This window comes from Rhinopithecus roxellana, chromosome 19 (genome assembly GCF_007565055.1).
Source record: "Rhinopithecus roxellana isolate Shanxi Qingling chromosome 19, ASM756505v1, whole genome shotgun sequence".
In the NCBI taxonomy this organism is placed as follows: Eukaryota; Metazoa; Chordata; class Mammalia; order Primates; family Cercopithecidae; genus Rhinopithecus; species Rhinopithecus roxellana.
The window spans coordinates 3,194,653-3,214,650 of NC_044567.1; the positions used below are offsets into that span (position 1 = coordinate 3,194,653).

The 19,998-nt window shown below is 45.2% G+C and overlaps 1 protein-coding gene across 2 annotated transcripts in view; it reads left to right on the forward strand.

Annotated features, from left to right (window-relative positions):
• The window catches only part of MED1 (mediator complex subunit 1), a 49,613-nt gene extending 30,411 nt beyond the window's left edge, over positions 1-19,202 (forward strand). For both annotated transcript variants that reach the window (XM_010379314.2, XM_030923105.1), the window contains 6 exons: positions 80-204; positions 460-578; positions 2,757-2,958; positions 7,586-7,681; positions 7,797-7,902; positions 12,768-19,202. In XM_010379314.2, coding sequence (XP_010377616.1) covers positions 80-204; positions 460-578; positions 2,757-2,958; positions 7,586-7,681; positions 7,797-7,902; positions 12,768-16,017 — 3,898 coding nt within the window. In that variant the 3' untranslated portion in view covers positions 16,018-19,202. The remainder of the gene's footprint in view (positions 1-79; positions 205-459; positions 579-2,756; positions 2,959-7,585; positions 7,682-7,796; positions 7,903-12,767) is intronic.
• The last annotated feature ends 796 nt before the right edge of the window (positions 19,203-19,998 follow it).

A 19,998-nucleotide genomic window follows, 5' to 3' on the forward strand; every position in this document is an offset into this window, starting at 1 on the left:
AAAAAAAAAAAAAGGTGTTTGGGTTTTTCATTTTTATATGAAGTCAAAATCCAACCCTTCCACCCTCTTTTTTTTGAAGGACCCCTTCCTTCTCCTCAATCACCAGTGCCAACAGTGTTGATCTTCCTGCCTGTTTCTTCTTGAAATTTCCCCAGCCAATCCCAGTATCTAGAGCATTTGTTCAGAAACTGCAGAGCTGCACAGGTGAGTTTTGAGCATCAGGATCTAGTATTTGTTATAAGTGTGAAAAAGAAACTTCAAAGTCAGGTTATCGTGATGTCTTTCAGTCTTACATGCCTCATTGAAGTATTAACTGGTATAGATGTTATGGTGCTTTGTACTAGTAAATGCTTAGTAAGTAGTCTTTTGGGTGAATGAATGTAGAAATCATGAAGGGGAAACCAAGCTGTCAGTGTTTTCATCTTAACATGATCATTATATTGATTCTTGTTTTTCCAGGAATTCCGTTGTTTGAAACTCAACCAACTTACGCACCCCTCTATGAACTGATCACTCAGTTTGAACTATCAAAGGACCCTGACCCCATACCTTTGAATCACAACATGAGATTTTATGCTGTAAGTAAAGCCTTAGGGAGCTAGAATGTTATAGGTTATGTTTGGACCCAGGATCATAATCTTCCTTTATAGCATTACTGAGGTCAGATAAGTTTCTTCAAGACTGCTGGATCATGTCCTATTTCCTTAGTAAGGCAGGAAATTACAGAAATCTCAGAAATGGGCTGGGCGCAGTGGCTCACGCCTGTAATCCCAGCACTTTGGGAGGCCGAGGCAGGCAGATCACGAGGTCAGGAGTTTGAGACCAGCCTGGCCAATGTAGTGAAACCCCGTCTCTAACTAAAACGACAAAAAATTAGCCGTGTGTGGTGGCGGGTGCCTGTAATCCCAGCTACTCGGGAGGCTGAGGCAGAAGAATGGCTTGAACCCGGGAGGCAGAGGTTGTAGTAAGACAAGATTATGCCATTGTGCTACAGCCTGGGTGACAGCAAGACTCCATCTCAAAAATAAAAAAGAAATCTCAGAAATGTACTGAAGTAAAAGGGCATGATCTTCCATTAGGAAACAACAATGTACGTTTCTTTGTTGAAATTTTGGGTGATTAGCCAGGCGCAGTGGCTCACACCTGTAATCCTGGGAATTTGGGAGGCCAAGGCGGGTGGATCACTAGAGATCAGGAGTTTGAGACCAGCCTGGACAACATGGTGAAACCTCATCTGTACTAAAAATACAAAAATTTGCCGGGTGTGGTGGCGCATGTCTGTAATCCCAGCTAATTGGGAGGCTGAGGCAGGAGAATCGCTTGAACCCGGGAGGCAGAGGTTGCAGTGAGCCAAGATCATGCCACTGGGCTTCAGCCTGGCAACAGAATGAGACTGTCTTAAAAAATATAAAAAAAAAAAGAAGAAGAAATTTTGGGTGATACACTCTTTTTTTCTTTTTCTTTCTTCTTTTTTTTTTTTTGAGATGGAGTCTTGCTCTGTCACCCAGGCTGGAGTGCAGTGGCACGATCTCGGCTCACTGCAACCTCTGCCTCCCGAGTGAGTTCAAGTGATTTTCCTGCCTCAGCCTCCTGAGTAGCTGGGACTATACGTGTGCGCCACCACGCCTAGCCAATTTTTATATTTTTAGTCGAGATGGGGTTTCACCGTGTTGGCCAGGTTGGTCTTTATCTCTTGACCTTGTGATCCACCCTTCTCAGCCTCCCAAAGTGCTAGGATTACAGGCCCAAGCCACCGCGCCTGTCTTTTTTTTTTGTGCCCGAGCTGGAGTGCAGTGGTGCAATCTCGGCTCACTGCAGCCTCTGCCTCCCAGGTTCAAGCGATTCTCCTGCCTCAGCCTCCGGCAAAATCCTGTCTCTACAGAAAAAAAAAAACAAAAATTTGGCAGACGTGGTTGCTCACGCCTGTAGTCTCAGCTACTCGGGAGGCTGAGGGGCTTCATCCTGGGAGGTGGAGATTGCAATGAGCCAAGGTTGCACCACTGTACTCCATCCTGGGTAATGGGAGTGAAACCCTGTCTCAAAAATAATAATAATAATGGAATGTTCCAAAACCTCATCTGGACTTGAATTTATTTGAATCTTTGACAATAGACTAAAGTAGTAGTTACCAAATTCTGGCTGCATTATTATTATGTAGGTGTTTTATTAAGAATAGAGATTTTGTCGTCGGGTGTGGTGGCTTACGCCTGTAATCCCAGCACTTTGGGAGGCCCAGGTGGGTGGATCACGAGGCCAGGAGATGGAGACAATCCTGGCTAACATGGTGAAACACCATCCCTACTAAAAATAAAAAAAAATTAGCCGGGCATGGTGGCGGGTGCCTATAGTTCCAGCCACTCGGGAGGCTGAGGCAGGAGAATGGCATGAACCCAGGAGGCGGAGCTTGCAGTGAGGCAAGATTGTGCCACTGCACTCCAGCCTAGGTGACAGAGGGAGACGCCGTCTCAAAAAAAAAAAAAGAGATTTTGCATTTATGGTTTAGGAACCTCTTTAATATAGATTTCTAAGGTAGTTTTTATGTTAGCTAGGTTAGGAAACCGCTAGCATAGTGCATTTACTAAAAAGACATCTTTTCAGCCTAATGAGTAATTGATTGGCATTTATAATATCAGCTGATGAAAACATTCACTGTGGAGACTTTTCTGCACTTTTTTGAGCAGATTTTTTCGGGGTATTTTGTGGTTGGAATACAATAGGTAACTAAATAGCACTTGTTAACTGTTCTTTTTGCCCAGGCTCTTCCTGGTCAGCAGCACTGCTATTTCCTCAACAAGGATGCTCCTCTTCCAGATGGCCGAAGTCTACAGGGAACCCTTGTTAGCAAAATCACCTTTCAGCACCCTGGCCGAGTTCCTCTAATCCTAAATCTGATCAGACACCAAGTGGCCTATAACACCCTCATTGGAAGCTGTGTCAAAAGAACTATTCTGAAAGAAGGTACTGCCTTTCCTTTGATATGCTTACAGGAGGATGGAAACTTACTTTTCTAGTGGTTTTTTAATTGGTGGCCCATCAGAATCACCTGTGGAACTTAAAGTGTTTTTCTTTTTTTTCATTTTTGGCATAAAAATCAAGCAAATTAGCTGTACGTTTTGGTTCACAACTGTAGTCCCAGCTACTTGGGAGGCTGAGGGAGGAGAATTGCTTGAACCCGGGAGGCGGAGGTTGCAGGGAGCTTAGATCATGCCATTGTACTCTATCCTGGGTGACAGAGTGAGACTCTGTCTCAAAAAAAAAAAAAAAAAAATCAAACCTGTGGAGCTTTTAACACTACAGATTATGGCCAGGTGTGGTGGCTCACCCCTGTAATCCCAGCACTTTGGGAGGCCAAGGTGGGCAAATCAGCTGAGCCCATGATTTGAAATCAGTCTGAGGAACATGGCAAAACCCCGTCGCTAGTAAAACGTAGACAGATGTGGTGTGCGCCTGTGGTCCCAGCTACTCGGGATCCTGAGGCGGGTTTGTCGCTTGAACCTGGGAGGCAGAGGTTGCAGTGAACTCAGATTGCACCACTGCACTCCAGTCTGGGTAACACAGTAAGACCCTGTATCAAAAACGAAACACCAGGCTGGGTGTAGTGGTTTGTGCCTATAATTCCAGCACATTGGGAGGCTGAGGTGGGCAGGTCATGAGGTCAAGAGATCGAGACCATCCTGGCCAACATAGTGAAACCCTGGCTCTACTAAAAATACAAAAATTAGCTGGGCATGGTGGTGCACACCTGTAGTCCCAGCTACTTGGGAGTCTGAGGCAGGAGAATCACTTGAACCCAGGAGGCGGAGGTTGCAGTGAGCTGAGACTGCATTACTGCACTTGAGCCTGGGCGACAGAGTGAGACTCCTTCTCAAAAAAAAAAAAAAAATCACAGATGCTTTGTTTCCACATGCAGATGAACTGATAATCTCAGCGGGAAGAGTTAGGAATCTAAACTCCACAAATCATTTTGATGGAACCAGTCTGTAGATTAGCATTTGGAGACTACTGCTTATTGCAATGTTCTTAACTCTTTTTCTGAACATAGTAATATAACTGGATATTTTAGGGCCTGTACCTTATAGCAGATATACATGAGGTGGAACTTGGAATGGTATAGTGAGAGAGGCTTTTTTTTTTTTTTTTTTTTTTGAGATAAGGTCTCACTCTCTTGCCGAGGCTGAACCGCCGTGGCATGATCACAGCTTACTGCTGCCTCTACCTCCTTGGCTCAAGCGATCCTCCTGCCTTAGCCTCCCAAGTAGGTGGGGCTATAGGCATGTACCACCAAGCCTGGCTAATTTTTTTCTGTAGAGACTGTTAGCTTCCCAAGTAGGTGGGGCTATAGGCATGTACCACCAAGCCTGGCTAATTTTTTTCTGTAGAGACTGTGTCTCTCTCTGTTACCCACGTTTGTCTCTAACTCCTGGGCTCAAGCAATCCTCTCAACTCGGCCTCCCAAGGTGTTGGGATAATAGGTGTAAGCCACTGTGCTTGGCCAGTTTTAGGTTAAATTTTGGGTTGTTAGGAGAGTGCTTCCCAGGTTTAGTCCTGAGTATATTTTCTCTCCCCATTGTTTGGAGAACTTAATCTTACAGCTTTAAGAAGGTTTAGCCCTTTTTTCTCTCAGGATTCTGGAATGCTGATTGATGCTTTTCTTTTTTTCTTTTATTATTTTTTTTTTGAGATGGAGTCTCTGTTGCCCGGGCTAGAGTGCAGTGGCATGATCTTGGCCCACTGCAACCTCCGCCTCCCGGGTTAAAGCGATTCTGCTGCCTCAGCCTCTGGCTACTTTAAAAAATTTTTTTTAGTAGAGACGGGGTTTCACCATCATGGCCAGGTTGATCTCGAACTCCTGACCTCGTGATCCACCCGCCTTGGCCTCTCAGAGTGCTGGGATTACAAGCGTGAGCCACGGCACCTGGCCTAAATGCTGATGATTTTCAAACACAGTTGGCTGTTGGAAGCCTTGCTGTAAATTTTGGCTGTTCTAGCTAACCACAGTTAATTTTAAAAATCTGAAGTCAGAAGCGCTCTGTTGATAGACATGTGTCAGTGCCAATGGTAGACAATATGAAACAGGGAAGGCAAATCAGATATCTTTTTTTTTTTTTTTTTCGAGATGGGGTCTTGCTTGGTCACCCAGGCTGCAGTGGTGTGATCTTGGCTCACTGCAACCTCTGCCTCCTGGGTTCAAGCAATTCTTCTGCTTCAGCCTCCGAAGTAGCTTGGATTACAAGTGTCCACCACCATGCCAGGCTAATCTTTGTAGTTTTAGTAGAGACGGGGTTTTGTTGTGTTAGCCAGGCTGGTCTTGAACTCCTGACCTCAGTGGTCTGCCTGCCTCAGCCTCCCAAAGTGCTGTGATTACATGCATGAGCCACCACGCCTGGCCTTTTTTTTCTTGATAAAGGGTCTTGCTCTGTTATCAAGACTGGAAAGCAGTGGTACAGTCATAGTTCACTTTGGCCTCAAACTCCTGGGTTCAAGTGATACTTTTCCCTCAGGCTCCTCAAGTAGCTGGACTATAGGCATGCACCACTACATCTAGTCAAATTTTAAAGAAGTTTATATTATACTTATTTCATTGTGCATATTTATACAGCAACATTTTTTTTTTTTGTAGAAATGGGGTCTTTCCATGTTGTGTAGGATAGTCTTGAACTCCTGGTCTCAGGCGATCCTCCCACCTCAGCCTCCCAAAGTGTTGGGATTTACAAGCGTTAGCCACTGTGCTGGGCCAGGAGATACTTCTCGTGGAAATAAGAATTGCTTTAGAAATGAGAAATTTTGGCCGGGCGCGGTGGCTCAAGCCTGTAATCCCAGCACTTTGGGAGGCCGAGACGGGCGGATCACAAGGTCAGGAGATCGAGACCATCCTGGCTAACACGGTGAAACCCTGTCTCTACTAAAAATGCAAAAAAATTAGCCGGGCGTGGCGGCGAGCGCTTGTAGTCCCAGCTGCTTGGGAGGCTGAGGCAGGAGAATGGCGTAAACCCGGGAGGCGGAGCTTGCAGTGAGCTGAGATCCAGCCACTGCACTCCAGCCTGGGCGACAGAGCGAGACTCTGCCTCAAAAAAAAAAAAAAAAAAAGTTTTCATAAGGTAGTTATGGAGCTAATCCTACAGAGAGGCATGCTTTTTACAAAGAAAGTATATGATCCTTGTGTCTAGGCTGCTAGCACATCTGGCATAAGAACATATGATGATGGCTAGATATATGTATATGTGGAATAAACACATTATTTTAGATTAGAGCCTCTATATCTCTGCTTGCCAAACTATGGGCTGCACATCTAACAGCTGCAAATACTTGATAGAAAGCAGAGTTTATGGCAGTGGTTCTGGATATCTGCTTATCAAGTAGAATGAGACACTCAGCCACTTTTATTTTCAGAATTCACTTTTACATTTTAGGGATTAAATTTCTTCATCTTGGAAAATTGAAAGTCTAGCTACTTTTGTTCTGGAGAAATTTATAACAAACTGGCAGGTTCCTTGGAATCTGATTCCTTCTATCATCTGTGGATGACATAGTAGATTTTGTATGTGAAAAAAGTGTGCGATTTAGTTTCCAAGGAAGGGAGAGAAAGAATTTCAGTCTGTATATTTAAGGAATGTTATTTGTGTGAAGTCTTTTTTTTTTATTTTTATTTTTGAGAGAGAGTGTTGCTCTGTTGCCCAGGCTGGAGTTCAGTGACATGAACTCGGCTCACTGCAACCCTTGCCTCCCAGGTTCAAACGATTCTCCTGTCTCAGCCTTCTGAGTAGCTAGGATTACAGGCCTGTGCCACCATACTGGCTAATTTTTTTTTTTTTTAAGACGGAGTCTTACTCTGTTGCTCAGGCTAGAGTGCAATGGCACAATCTCAGCTCACTACAACCTCCGCCTCCCGGGTTTAAGCGATTCTCCTGCCTCACCTTCCTAAGTAGCTGGGACTAGAGGCATGTGCCACCATGCCTGGCTCATTTTTGTATTTTTAGTAGAGACGGGGTTTCGCCATGTTGGCCGGGATGATGTACTCCTGATCTCATGATCTGCCCACCACAGCCTCCGAAAGTGCTAAGATTACAGGCATATGCCACTGCACCTGGCCTTTTTTTTTTCTTTTTGAAATGGAGTTTCACTCTTTGTTGACCAGGCTGGAGTGCAGTGGCATGATCTCGGCTCGTCGCAGCCTCTGCCTCCCAGGTTCAAGCGATTCTCCTGCCTCAGCCTTCTGAGTAGCTGGGATTACAGGCATACGCCACCATGCCCGGCTAATTTTGTATTTTGTATTTTTAGTAGAGATGGGTTTTTTCCATGTTGGTCAGGCTCGTCTTGAACTCCGAACCTCAGGTGATGAGCCCACCTCACCCTCTCAAAGTTCTGGGATTACAGGCATGAGCCACTGCATCAGGCCTTTTGTTTTTTTTTTTAAGTAGAGTTGGGGTTTCGCCATGTTGGCCAGCCTGGTCTTGAACTCCTGACCTCAGGTGATCCATCCGCCTTGGCCTCCCAAAGTGCTGGGATTACAGGCATGAGCCACCATGCCCGACCTGTGTGAAGTCTTATATTTGGTTGTTTTATGATCTTTCTCTTTGCCTTTTAGATTCTCCTGGGCTCCTCCAATTTGAAGTATGTCCTCTCTCAGAGTCTCGGTTCAGCGTATCTTTTCAGCACCCTGTGAATGACTCCCTGGTGTGTGGTGAGTTGTGTGGGTGGCTAACACCTCTCACTGAACGGTTTGGTCCCTGTGTCTTTTTTGGAAAGTCAGAAGCTAAATCTATCTCAAATAATTTCCTATGTATTTTGTCTTACAGTGGTAATGGATGTGCAGGACTCAACACATGTGAGCTGTAAACTCTACAAAGGGCTGTCAGATGCACTCATCTGCACAGATGACTTCATTGCCAAAGTTGTTCAAAGGTAGCCTTGGCCCTTTTTCATCTGAGTCTCATTTAGAGATGTATACAGAATGTTGTTGAGTAGGGTGCGGTGGCTCACGCCTGTAATCCCCACACTTTGGGAGGCCGAGGCAGGCGGATCATGAGGTCAGAAGATTGAGACCATCCTGGCTAACATGGTGAAATCCCGTCTGTACTAAAAATATAAAAATTAGTCGGGCGTGATGGTGGGCGCGTGTAGTCCCAGCTACTCAGGAGGCTGATGCAGAAGAATAACTTGAACCTGGGAGGTGGAGGTTGCAGTGAGCAGAGATCGAGCCACTGCACTGCAGTCCAGCCTGATGATGGAGCGAGACTCCATGAAAAAAAAAAAATGCTGGGCACGGTGGCTCACGCCTGTAATCCCAGCACTTTGGGAGGCGAAGGCGGGCGGATCATGAGGTTGGAAGATAGAGACCATCCTGGCTAACACAGTGAAACCCCATCTCTACTAAAAATACAAAAAATTAGCCCGGTGTGGGGGTGGGTGCCTGTCGTCCCAGCTACTAGGGAAGCTGAGGCAGAATGGCATGATCCCAGGAGGCGGAGTTTGCAGGGAGCCGAGATCGCGCGACTGCACTCCAGCCTGGGCGACAGAATGAGACTCTGTCTCAAAAAAAAAAAAGATAAAAGAAAAAAAGTTGTTTTCAGTATTAACATGAATTTCAAATAAAGGAGCAATTTAGTTATTGCTTTCATGTCACCCTTCTCTGCTTTTGGATTCAAAGTAATCTGAGCTTGGTGTTTTGTTTTTATTTTTTTTTTGAGATGGAGTCTCGCTCTGACACCCAGGCTGGAATACAGTGGTGCAATCTTGGCTCACTGCATCCTCTGCCTCCCGGGTTCAAGCGATTCTCCTGCCTCACCCTCCTGAGTAGCTAGGATTACAGACGTGTACCACACCTGACTAATTTTTGTATTTTTAGTAGAGACGGCGTTTCTCCATGTTGGTCAGGCTGGTCTCGAACTCCTGACCTCAGGTGATCCGCCTGCCTCGGCCTCCCAAAGTACTGGGATTATAAGCGTGAGCCACTGCACCCGCCAGCTTTTTTTTTTTTTTTTAAGTAATATTACTATGGCCAGGCGCGGTAGCTCACACCTGTAATCCCACCACTTTGGGAGGCCGAGGCGGGCGGATCACGAGGTCAGGAGATCGAGACTATCCTGGCTAACACGGTGAAACCCCATCTCTACTAAAAATACAAAAAATTAGCTGAGCGTGGTGGCAGGGGCCTGTATTCCCACCTACTCAGGAGGGTGAGGCAGGAGAATGGCGTGAAACCAGGAGGCAGAGCTTGCAGTGAGCCGGGATTGTGCCACTGCACTCCAGCCTGGGCAACAGAGCGAGACTCCGTCTCAAAAAAAAAAAAAAGTAATAATAACAATATTACTATGAGAGTAATAGGAAGTAAAGTAGATAACTTCAGTCCTGGAATTATGGTACTTTAATGCAGGAGAGAGCCATAAAAAAATACAGATATTTTTCTTACCTATCCTTCTTCATAGATGTGACATTTTTAACTTTTTTTTTTTTTTTTTTTTTTTAATTTTGAGACAGAGTGTCACTCTATTACCCAGGCTGGAGTGCAGTGGCATGATGACAGCTCACTGAAGTGTCGACCTCCGAGGTTCAGGTGATCCCCTCACCTAGACCTCCAGAGTAGCTGGGACTGCAGGCATAAGCTACTGTGTCTGCCTGAGCAGATTTCACAGCTTAAATGTTAGGTTGGGTGTGGCGGCTCACGCCTGTAATCCAGCACTTTGGGAGGCCAAGGTGGGCAGATTACTTGAGGTCAGGACTTCCAGACCAGCCTAGCCAACATGTTGCAATGTCATCTCTATAAAAGTACAAAAATTAACCAGGCATGGTGGTATCTGTCTGTCATTCTAGCTACTTGGGAGGCTGAGGCAGGAGAATCACTTGAGCCCGGGAGTTGGAGGTTGCGGTGAGCCGAGATCACGCCACTGTTCTTTAGCCTGGGTGATGGAGTGAGATTCTGTCTCAGACAAACAAACTAAATAAATAAATAAAAATACAAAAATTAGCCAGGTGTGGTGGCAGGTGCTTATAATCCGAGCTACTCAGGAGGCTGAGGCAGGAAAATTGCTTGAACCTCGGAGGCAGAGGCTGCAGTGAGCCAAGATTGTGCCACTCCACTCCAGCCTGGTAGACAGAGTAAGATGCCATCTCAAAACAAACAAAAAGCCAACTTAATTGTTGTGTGAAAGATAGTTAAGCCAGTATGCATCCCAGAACCATTAATAAGTAATTTTTTGAGATTTTTCTACAGCTAGGTCTGGCAGCCTATTTTTGTAAATAAATTTTATTGGAACACTACTGTTCATTTACATGTCTGTGGCAGATTTCTAGGTAACATTGCAGAGTAGGTGAACAGGAAACGTGACGTACAAAGCCTAACGTATTACTACATGGCCTTATAAGAAAAATTTGTGGCCAGGTGTGGGGGCTTACCCCTGTAATTCCAGCACTTTGGGAGGCCAAGGTGGGTAAATCATGAGGTCAGGAGTTAAAAACCAGCCTGGCCAAGATGGTGAAACCCCATCTCTACTGAAAATACAAAAATTAGCTGGGCGTGGTGGCAGACTCCTGTAATCCCAGCTACTTGGGAGGCTGAGGCAGAGAATTGCTTGAACCTGGGAGGCAGAAGTTGCTGTAAGCCAAGATCGTGCCACTGCACTCCATCCTGGGCAACAGAGCAAGACTCCATCTCAAAAAAAAAAAACAGAAAAATTTGCTGGCTGGGTGTGGTGGCTCACACCTATAATCCCAGCACTTTGGGAGGTGGGCGGATCACCTGAGGTCAAGAGTTCGAGACCAGCCCGACTGACATGGAGAAACCCTGTCTCTACTAAAAATATAGAATTAGCTGGGCATGATGGTCCATGGCTGTAATCCCAGCTACTCTAGAGGCTGAGGCAGGAGAATCACTTGAACCTGGGAGGCGGAGGTTGCAGTGAGCCAAGATCATGCCATTGCACTCCAGCCTGGGCAACAAGAGCAAAACTCCGTCTCAAAAAAAAAAAAGAAAAAAAAATTTGCTGACATATGTTCTAGAGCAAAACATTTGCAAACTGATGTTTATGAATATAAATTTATCTGGAAAATAAGTGCTTTGCTTTAAAATAAACAAGATTTATAACAACTAGCACTTTTTATAACAGTGTAGGTTTGGGATCTAAGTAAGTAAGGTTTAGAAATTGATGGGTCAAGAGATTTTTTTTTTTTTTTTTTTTTTTGAGACAGAGTCTCGTACTGTCACCTGGGCTGGAGTGTAGTAGCGTGATCTTGGCTCACTGCAACCTCTGCTTCCCGGGTTCAAGCAATTCTCCTGCCTCAGCCTCTCAAGTAGGTGGGATTACAGGCACCCACCACCATGCCCAGCTAATTTTTTGTATTTTTTTTTTTTTAATTAGAGATGGGGTTTCACTATGTTGGCCAGGCTGGTCTCAAACTCCCGACCTTGTGATCTGCCTGCCTCGGCCTCCCAAAGTGCTAGGATTACAGGTGTGAGCCACTCTGACCAACCAAGATTTTTCTTTTTTTTTTTTTTTTGAGACGGAGTCTTGCTCTGTCGCTCGGGCTAGAGTGCAGTGGCCGGGTCTCAGCTTACTGCAAGCTCCGCCTCCCGGGTTTACGCCATTCTCCTGCCTCAGCCTCCGGAGTAGCTGGGACTACAGGTGCCCACCACCTCGCCCGGTAGTTTTTTTGTATTTTTAGTAGAGACGAGGTTTCACCGTGTTAGCCAGGATGGTCTCGATCTCCTGACCTCGTGATCCGCCCGTCTCGGCCTCCCAAAGTGCTGGGATTACAGGCTTGAGCCACTGCGCCCGGCCCAGCCAAGATTTTTCTAATGGTTCCTTAATTAAAATAAATTATGTATCCTTGTAATTGCCACATGAAGCTCCCAAGGAAGACATTTTCTTTGAGACGGAGTCTTACCCTGTCACCCAGGCTGGAGTGCAATGGGATAATCTTGGCTCACTACGACCTCTGCCTCCTGGTGGTTTCAGTGATTCTCCTGTCTCCCTTTCCTGAGTAGCTGGGATTACAGCCGTACACCGCCACAGCTGGCTAATTTTTTGTATTTTTAGTAGAGACACGGTTTCACCATGTTGGCCAGGCTGGTCTCAAACTCCTGACCCCAAGTGATCCACCCGCCTCGACCTCCCAAAGTGCTGGGATTACAGGAGTGAGCCACCACGCCTGACCTAAGGAGGCTTTTTTTTTTTTGAGACAGAATCTTGCTCTATCACCAAGCTGGAGTGCAGTGGCATGATCTTGGCTCAATGCAACCTCCGCCTCCCTAGTTCAAGCAATTCTCCTGCCTCAGCCTCCCGAGTAGCTGAGATTACAGGCACATGCCACCACACCCAGCTAATTTTTGTATTTTTAGTAGAGACGGGGTTTCACCATGTTGGCCAGGATGGTGTTGATCTCCTGACCTCATGTTCCAGCTGCCTCAGCCTGCCAAAGTACTGGGATACAGGCGTGAGCCATTGCGACCGGCCCCTAAGGAGGCATTTTCTTACTGAGTTCCATTATTACCAATTTTCTTTTAGTTCAGTTTGAAATTCAATTATCTGGACTCTTGTTTTATAGTTTGCTTTTGTTGTGTGATTCATAAGAGGCTGACAATTTTATGTTGGGTTAGATTTTTATAATGTATTTACCCAAAGCTCTGGTATTTGATAGAACTATTTTTGCCTTACAGATTATTTGCCCTACCTGAAAACTGCTTACTGCAAAACTCTGATGTTTTATCTAAATCTCAGGTCTCATTCAGCAGCTATTGCAATGTTAACTTTGTTGTCTTCCTTATCTTGCAGATGTATGTCCATCCCTGTGACGATGAGGGCTATTCGGAGGAAAGCTGAAACCATTCAGGCCGACACCCCAGCACTGTCCCTCATTGCAGAGACAGTTGAAGACATGGTGAAAAAGAACCTGCCCCCGGCTAGCAGCCCAGGGTATGGCATGACCACAGGCAACAACCCAATGAGTGGTACCACTACACCAACCAACACCTTTCCGGGGGGTCCCATTACCACCTTGTTTAATATGAGCATGAGCATCAAAGATCGGCATGAGTCGGTGGGCCATGGGGAGGACTTCAGCAAGGTGTCTCAGAACCCAATTCTTACCAGTTTGTTGCAAATCACAGGGAACGGGGGGTCTACCATTGGCTCGAGTCCGACCCCTCCTCATCACACGCCGCCACCTGTCTCTTCGATGGCCGGCAACACCAAGAACCACCCGATGCTCATGAACCTTCTTAAAGATAATCCTGCCCAGGATTTCTCAACCCTTTATGGAAGCAGCCCTTTAGAAAGGCAGAACTCCTCTTCCGGCTCACCCCGGATGGAAATATGCTCGGGGAGCAACAAGACCAAGAAAAAGAAGTCATCAAGATTACTACCTGAGAAACCAAAGCACCAGACTGAAGATGACTTTCAGAGGGAGCTATTTTCAATGGATGTTGACTCACAGAACCCTATCTTTGATGTCAACATGACAGCTGACACACTGGATACACCACACATCACTCCAGCTCCAAGCCAGTGTAGCACTCCCCCAACAACTTACCCACAACCAGTACCTCACCCCCAACCCAGTATTCAAAGGATGGTCCGACTATCCAGTTCAGACAGCATTGGCCCAGATGTAACTGACATCCTTTCAGACATTGCAGAAGAAGCTTCTAAACTTCCCAGCACTAGTGATGATGGCCCAGCTATTGGCACCCCTCTTCGAGATTCTTCAAGCTCTGGGCATTCTCAGAGTACCCTCTTTGACTCTGATGTCTTTCAAACTAACAATAATGAAAATCCATACACTGATCCAGCTGATCTTATTGCAGATGCTGCTGGAAGCCCCAGTAGTGACTCTCCTACCAATCATTTTTTTCATGATGGAGTAGATTTCAATCCTGATTTATTGAACAGCCAGAGCCAAAGTGGTTTTGGAGAAGAATATTTTGATGAAAGCAGCCAAAGTGGGGATAATGATGATTTCAAAGGATTTGCATCTCAGGCACTAAATACTTTGGGGGTGCCAATGCTTGGAGGTGATAATGGGGAGAGCAAGTTTAAGGCCAATAACCAAGCCGACACAGTTGATTTCAGTATTATATCAGTAGCCGGCAAAGCTTTAGGTCCTGCAGATCTTATGGAGCATCACAGTGGTAGTCAGGGTCCTTTACTGACCACTGGGGACTTAGGGAAAGAAAAGACTCAAAAGAGGGTAAAGGAAGGCAATGGCACCAGTAATAGTACTCTCGCGGGGCCAGGATTAGACAGCAAACCAGGGAAGCGCAGTCGGACCCCTTCTAATGATGGGAAAAGCAAAGATAAGCCTCCAAAGAGGAAGAAAGCAGACACTGAGGGAAAGTCTCCATCTCATAGTTCTTCTAACCGACCTTTTACCCCACCTACCAGTACAGGTGGATCTAAATCTCCAGGCAGTTCAGGAAGATCTCAGACTCCCCCAGGTGTTGCCACACCACCCATTCCCAAAATCACTATTCAGATTCCTAAGGGAACAGTGATGGTGGGCAAGCCTTCCTCTCACAGTCAGTATACCAGCAGTGGTTCTGTGTCTTCCTCAGGCAGCAAAAGCCACCATAGCCATTCTTCCTCTTCTTCCTCATCTTCTGCTTCCACCTCAGGGAAGATGAAAAGCAGTAAATCAGAAGGCTCATCAAGTTCCAAGTTAAGCAGCAGTATGTATTCTAGCCAGGGGTCTTCTGGATCTAGCCAGTCCAAAAATTCATCCCAGTCTGGGGGGAAGCCAGGCTCCTCTCCCATTACCAAGCATGGACTGAGCAGTGGCTCTAGCAGCACCAAGATGAAACCTCAAGGAAAGCCATCATCACTTATGAATCCTTCTTTAAGTAAACCAAACATATCCCCTTCTCATTCAAGGCCACCTGGAGGCTCTGACAAGCTTGCCTCTCCAATGAAGCCTGTTCCTGGAACTCCTCCATCCTCTAAAGCCAAGTCCCCTATCAGTTCAGGTTCTGGTGGTTCTCATATGTCTGGAACTAGTTCAAGCTCTGGCATGAAGTCATCTTCAGGGTTAGGCTCCTCAGGCTCGTTGTCCCAGAAAACTCCCCCATCATCTAATTCTTGTACAGCATCTTCCTCCTCCTTTTCCTCAAGTGGCTCTTCCATGTCATCCTCTCAAAACCAGCATGGGAGTTCCAAAGGAAAATCTCCCAGCAGAAATAAGAAGCCGTCCTTGACAGCTGTCATAGATAAACTGAAGCATGGGGTTGTCACCAGCGGCCCTGGGGGTGAAGACCCACTGGACGGCCAGATGGGGGTGAGCACAAATTCTTCCAGCCATCCTATGTCCTCTAAACATAACATGTCAGGAGGAGAGTTTCAGGGCAAGCGTGAGAAAAGTGATAAAGACAAATCAAAGGTTTCCACCTCTGGGAGTTCAGTGGATTCTTCTAAGAAGACCTCAGAGTCAAAAAATGTGGGGAGCACAGGTGTGGCAAAAATTATCATCAGTAAGCATGATGGAGGCTCCCCCAGCATTAAAGCCAAAGTGACTTTGCAGAAACCTGGGGAAAGTAGTGGAGAAGGGCTTAGGCCTCAGATGGCTTCTTCTAAAAACTATGGCTCTCCACTCATCAGTGGTTCCACTCCAAAGCATGAGCGTGGCTCTCCCAGCCATAGTAAGTCACCAGCATATACCCCCCAGAATCTGGACAGTGAAAGTGAGTCAGGCTCCTCCATAGCAGAGAAATCTTATCAGAATAGTCCCAGCTCAGATGATGGTATCCGACCACTTCCTGAATACAGCACAGAGAAACATAAGAAGCACAAAAAGGAAAAGAAGAAAGTAAAAGACAAAGATAGGGACCGAGACCGGGACAAAGACCGAGACAAGAAAAAATCTCATAGCATCAAGCCAGAGAGTTGGTCCAAATCACCCATCTCTTCAGACCAGTCCTTGTCTATGACAAGTAACACAATCTTATCTGCAGATAGACCCTCAAGGCTCAGCCCAGACTTTATGATTGGGGAGGAAGATGATGATCTTATGGATGTGGCCCTGATTGGGAATTAGGAACCTTATTTCCTAAAAGAAACAGGGCCAGAGAAAAGAAACTATTGATAAGTTTATAGGCAAACCACCATAAGGGGTGAGTCAGACAGGTCTGATTTGGTTAAGAATCCTAAATGGCATGGCTTTGACATCGAGCTGGGTGAATTAGAAAGGCATATCCAGACCCTATTAAAGAAACCACAGGGTTTGATTCTGGTTACCAAGAAGTCTTTGTTCCTGTGCCAGAAAGAAAAAGTTAAAATACTTGCTTAAGAAAGGGAGGGGGGTGGGAGGGGTGTAGGGAGAGGGAAGGGAGGGAAACAGTTTTGTGGGAAATATTCATATATATTTTCTTCTCCCTTTTTCCATTTTTAGGCCATGTTTTAAACTCATTTTAGTGCATGTATATGAAGGGCTGGGCAGAAAATGAAAAAGCAATACATTCCTTGATGCATTTGCATGAAGGTTGTTCAACTGTGTTTGGGGTAGTTGTCCATTTGAGTCATGGGCAAATGAAGGACTTTGGTCATTTTGGACACTTAAGTAATGTTTGGTGTCTGTTTCTTAGGAGTGACTGGGGGAGGGAAGATTATTTTAGCTATTTATTTGTAATATTTTAACCTTTTATCTGTTTGTTTTTATACAGTGTTTCATTCTAAATCTATGAGGTTTAGGGTTCAAAATGATGGGAGGCCGAAGAGCAAGGCTTATATGGTGGTAGGGAGCTTATAGCTTGTGCTATAGCATCAAGCTCAAGCAGATTAGTCAGAGCCCGCCTTTAGAGTTAAATATAATAGAAAAACCAAAATGATATTTTTATTTTAGGAGGGTTTAAATAGGGTTCAGAGATCATAGGAATATTAGGAGTTACCTCCCTGTGGAGGTATTGACTTGTAATCTCATTTTCCTTTCAAAAAAAAAAAAAAAAAGCTAAGGTGGCTTGTTGGGATGTAAACACGTTTTCAGATGCAGTAAGGTTTAGTGTAGGACAGCCTTCCTGACCCAGTGGCATGAAAACCATTACAGAATTAATAGTTCTCCTGTTTCCACAATGTGCCAAAAGTCTGCATCCCAGCATTTTGTTTGCAGGAGAACTGATGCCATTCCTAAGAGCTGGACTCATTGTTTCTCTTCATCACAAGGAGAAGGAGTCCAAACTTTAAATCACTCCACAGTATGCTCCCTGAGATAAAACAGTAACAAATCCGCAGCCATAGTTCACTTAAAACAATTTCAAGCTCACTTGAAGTAATGGGGGCCTGGAATGCTAGGTGAGCATGAAGATAAACCCTTGCTACTATGTAGCAACCCAATTGGACCTTTTTGGAGAAATAGGTCTGAGTCTGGATTCTGGAGGACATCAATAAGAGCCCTTCACATAAAAATATAGAAATCCAGGAGACTGTTTTGAGTGCAACAGAAGTTCTCAGTTTTTGGAGGGTCCTCTCAAAAATTCTGCGGCCTTACTTTGATATTGACACCTGCACTGTGCCATTCCTGATTATTCCATTCAGGATCTGTATCAGTGGGATGGGGCATGGTCCCCAGCACAACTCTTCTGGGTTTAAAAAAAAAAAAAAAAGCCAGGTGATTCCTCTGTGTGTTATGTCATAAGTGGAGTGACTTCATCATATATGGAAGAAGATTTCTATATTCAGCTCTTTCTGCAGGTTGGAGTCAGCATAGAGTTGGAAAATCAGCTTTGGCTTTCTTTCCTGTCTCATTTCCTCTAGTGTTCTCCTTTTTATGGTCATCAGCTCTCAACAATTCTGCCACTTTTGTGTCCCAAGGTAATAAGATGTAGGAAACAAAACATGGCAAAGTGGAGCAAGAAAAGTTATCAGTTACCATATCAGAGTCAAATGTCTTGGGTGACACTAAGGAGGATATGGGCAGGTGATACCAGAGTGCTTTATCTTGTGATGTTGATACAGTAGCAGCTTCTCAGACATTCAGCCAGGTTGGATTTCTCACGAGTTTGTCACCTAGTTTTGAATCCTATCCAGTTGGTTTCTGCAGGAAAAAAAAAAAAGTTACGTGGTTTTTAAAATTTGTTCTGGGTGGGGAAAATCTTACGGGGAATGTACTGAATAGTATCAGGGGCTCAGCTCCCCCAAGCAGGGCCAACAATACCAAAATGAGTAAACTGGGAAGCTTTTCTCTCTTTCTGTCTTCATCCCAGATCAAAGAATCCCGAGTTAGGATCTGGATGAAGGATAAGCCCCTGAATTGTCGATGGGCTCACCCCCACACTGACCCAGCATCTGAACTTGCTTAACAGGGAGCCGGGGCTAAACTGCTTCACCCTGCCTGAGAACCAGGGAGCACTGCATTTCTCCACAGGGTGGAGGAGAAGAGGCAGAATAAACCAAGCCTGGGACACCTCCCTCCTGTCTAGGTGTACTCATTCTTCTGTTTCAAAAGAAGGCAAGGACATGAAGTCAACTTCTACCTATCTTCTGCTGCTGGTGTCTTACGTATTCTCAGTTTGACCTGATTCCTCTTCTGTCTTTTGGCTTAACATTAGGGGTTCTTGGTCTTAACCTGCTCTGATGTACATGAAGATTTCAGGTTCAATGTCAATGTGTCTTAAAACAGAAGTATTTTAGTGGGTGGGGGGTGGGGTGGTGGGGACAAACCGCAGGATATAATTGCCAAAACCAGGCTTGAGGTTGGTGACTCTTGAAAGATTTTCCTTCTTCAGGCCTAGATCGGAAAATTAAGTGCAGCAATATCATGAATTCTCAGAAGCCCTTTCAGGAAGCCAGTGAGTCATACAGTATCCACAGTTGAGTCACTTCAAGATGTCAGTATAGGAAACATTATTCACAATCCTTGGGCAGTCTCATTTTTTTTTCCTTCTCCCCTCCTCTCCTGCCCCCCATACATTTCTATCCTTGAGTTAGTTTTTGGAGGGGCAGGAAGTACTTAACATCTCAGAAGCTAGATTGGGAAACATGTTCAGCTATAAGAACTGAGCTTAAAATTTTGAGTTTAAAAATGTACATCAGGAGCAGCTGGGGAGGGTCTTTTTTAAAAAAAATCTTTCAAATTTGGTTTTCTGTGCATATGGCCGTTCTGTAAATACTTTGGGGTTTTTCATTTTTTTGAAAGTAGATGAAATCTGTTGTGGGATTTTTTTCCCCGAAACATTACAAAATAACCTGTTTATTTACATGCAAATAAACTTCTTTGATAAAAAGTAATTTGCCTGTGTGTAATAAAATTTTAGACTTTGAATACTTTTTTCATTTGTTCAAAACTCCAGTCAATTTTAAAGTCAGTCAAAAGCAAATGTCTTCCCTGAGTACTACTTGAAATGGGTCCACTGGAATGGGTAACTGACAGACCTGTGCAACTTGCCTTCATTCTATTAATTTCTACCCTTTGCCAGTGTTACTCACCAAATGCATCAGTAGTTTTTGCTGGGAGAAAACAGCTCTTAGATGAGACAGAATGGAAAAGCTTTTTCATTCCACTGGCTGAAGTTAAGCAAAAACATTAAAAGTACCTGGAACAGGAGGAGAAGACAGACCTGGGTTTGTGGGCCTGAGAATGAATTTTCTGAAGCTAGGTCCCTGGTTTTACGAAGCCCCCTCTAGGATTAATAAAAAAAGGGGAGGGGGGCGGTCGTGGTGGCTCACATGAGGTCTGTGATCTCAGGACTTTGGGAGGAGGCTGGAGGATCACCTGGGCCCAGGAATTGCAGACGAGTCTGGGCAACATAGGGAGACCCTGTCTCTACAAAAGAAAAAAGATCCCAGCATTCTGGGAGGCCGAGGTGGGAGGATCACTTGTAGTCAGGTGTTACTGACCAGCCTGGCCAACATGGCGAAACCTCGTCTCTACTTAGCCAGGCGCGGTGCGGCGCACTTGTAATCCCAGCTACTTGGGAGACTTGAACCTGGGATGCGGGGGCTGCAGTGAGCCGAGATAGTGCCACTGCACTCCAGCCTAAGCGACAGAGTTGAGCCTCTGTCTCAAAAAAAAAAAAAAAAAAAG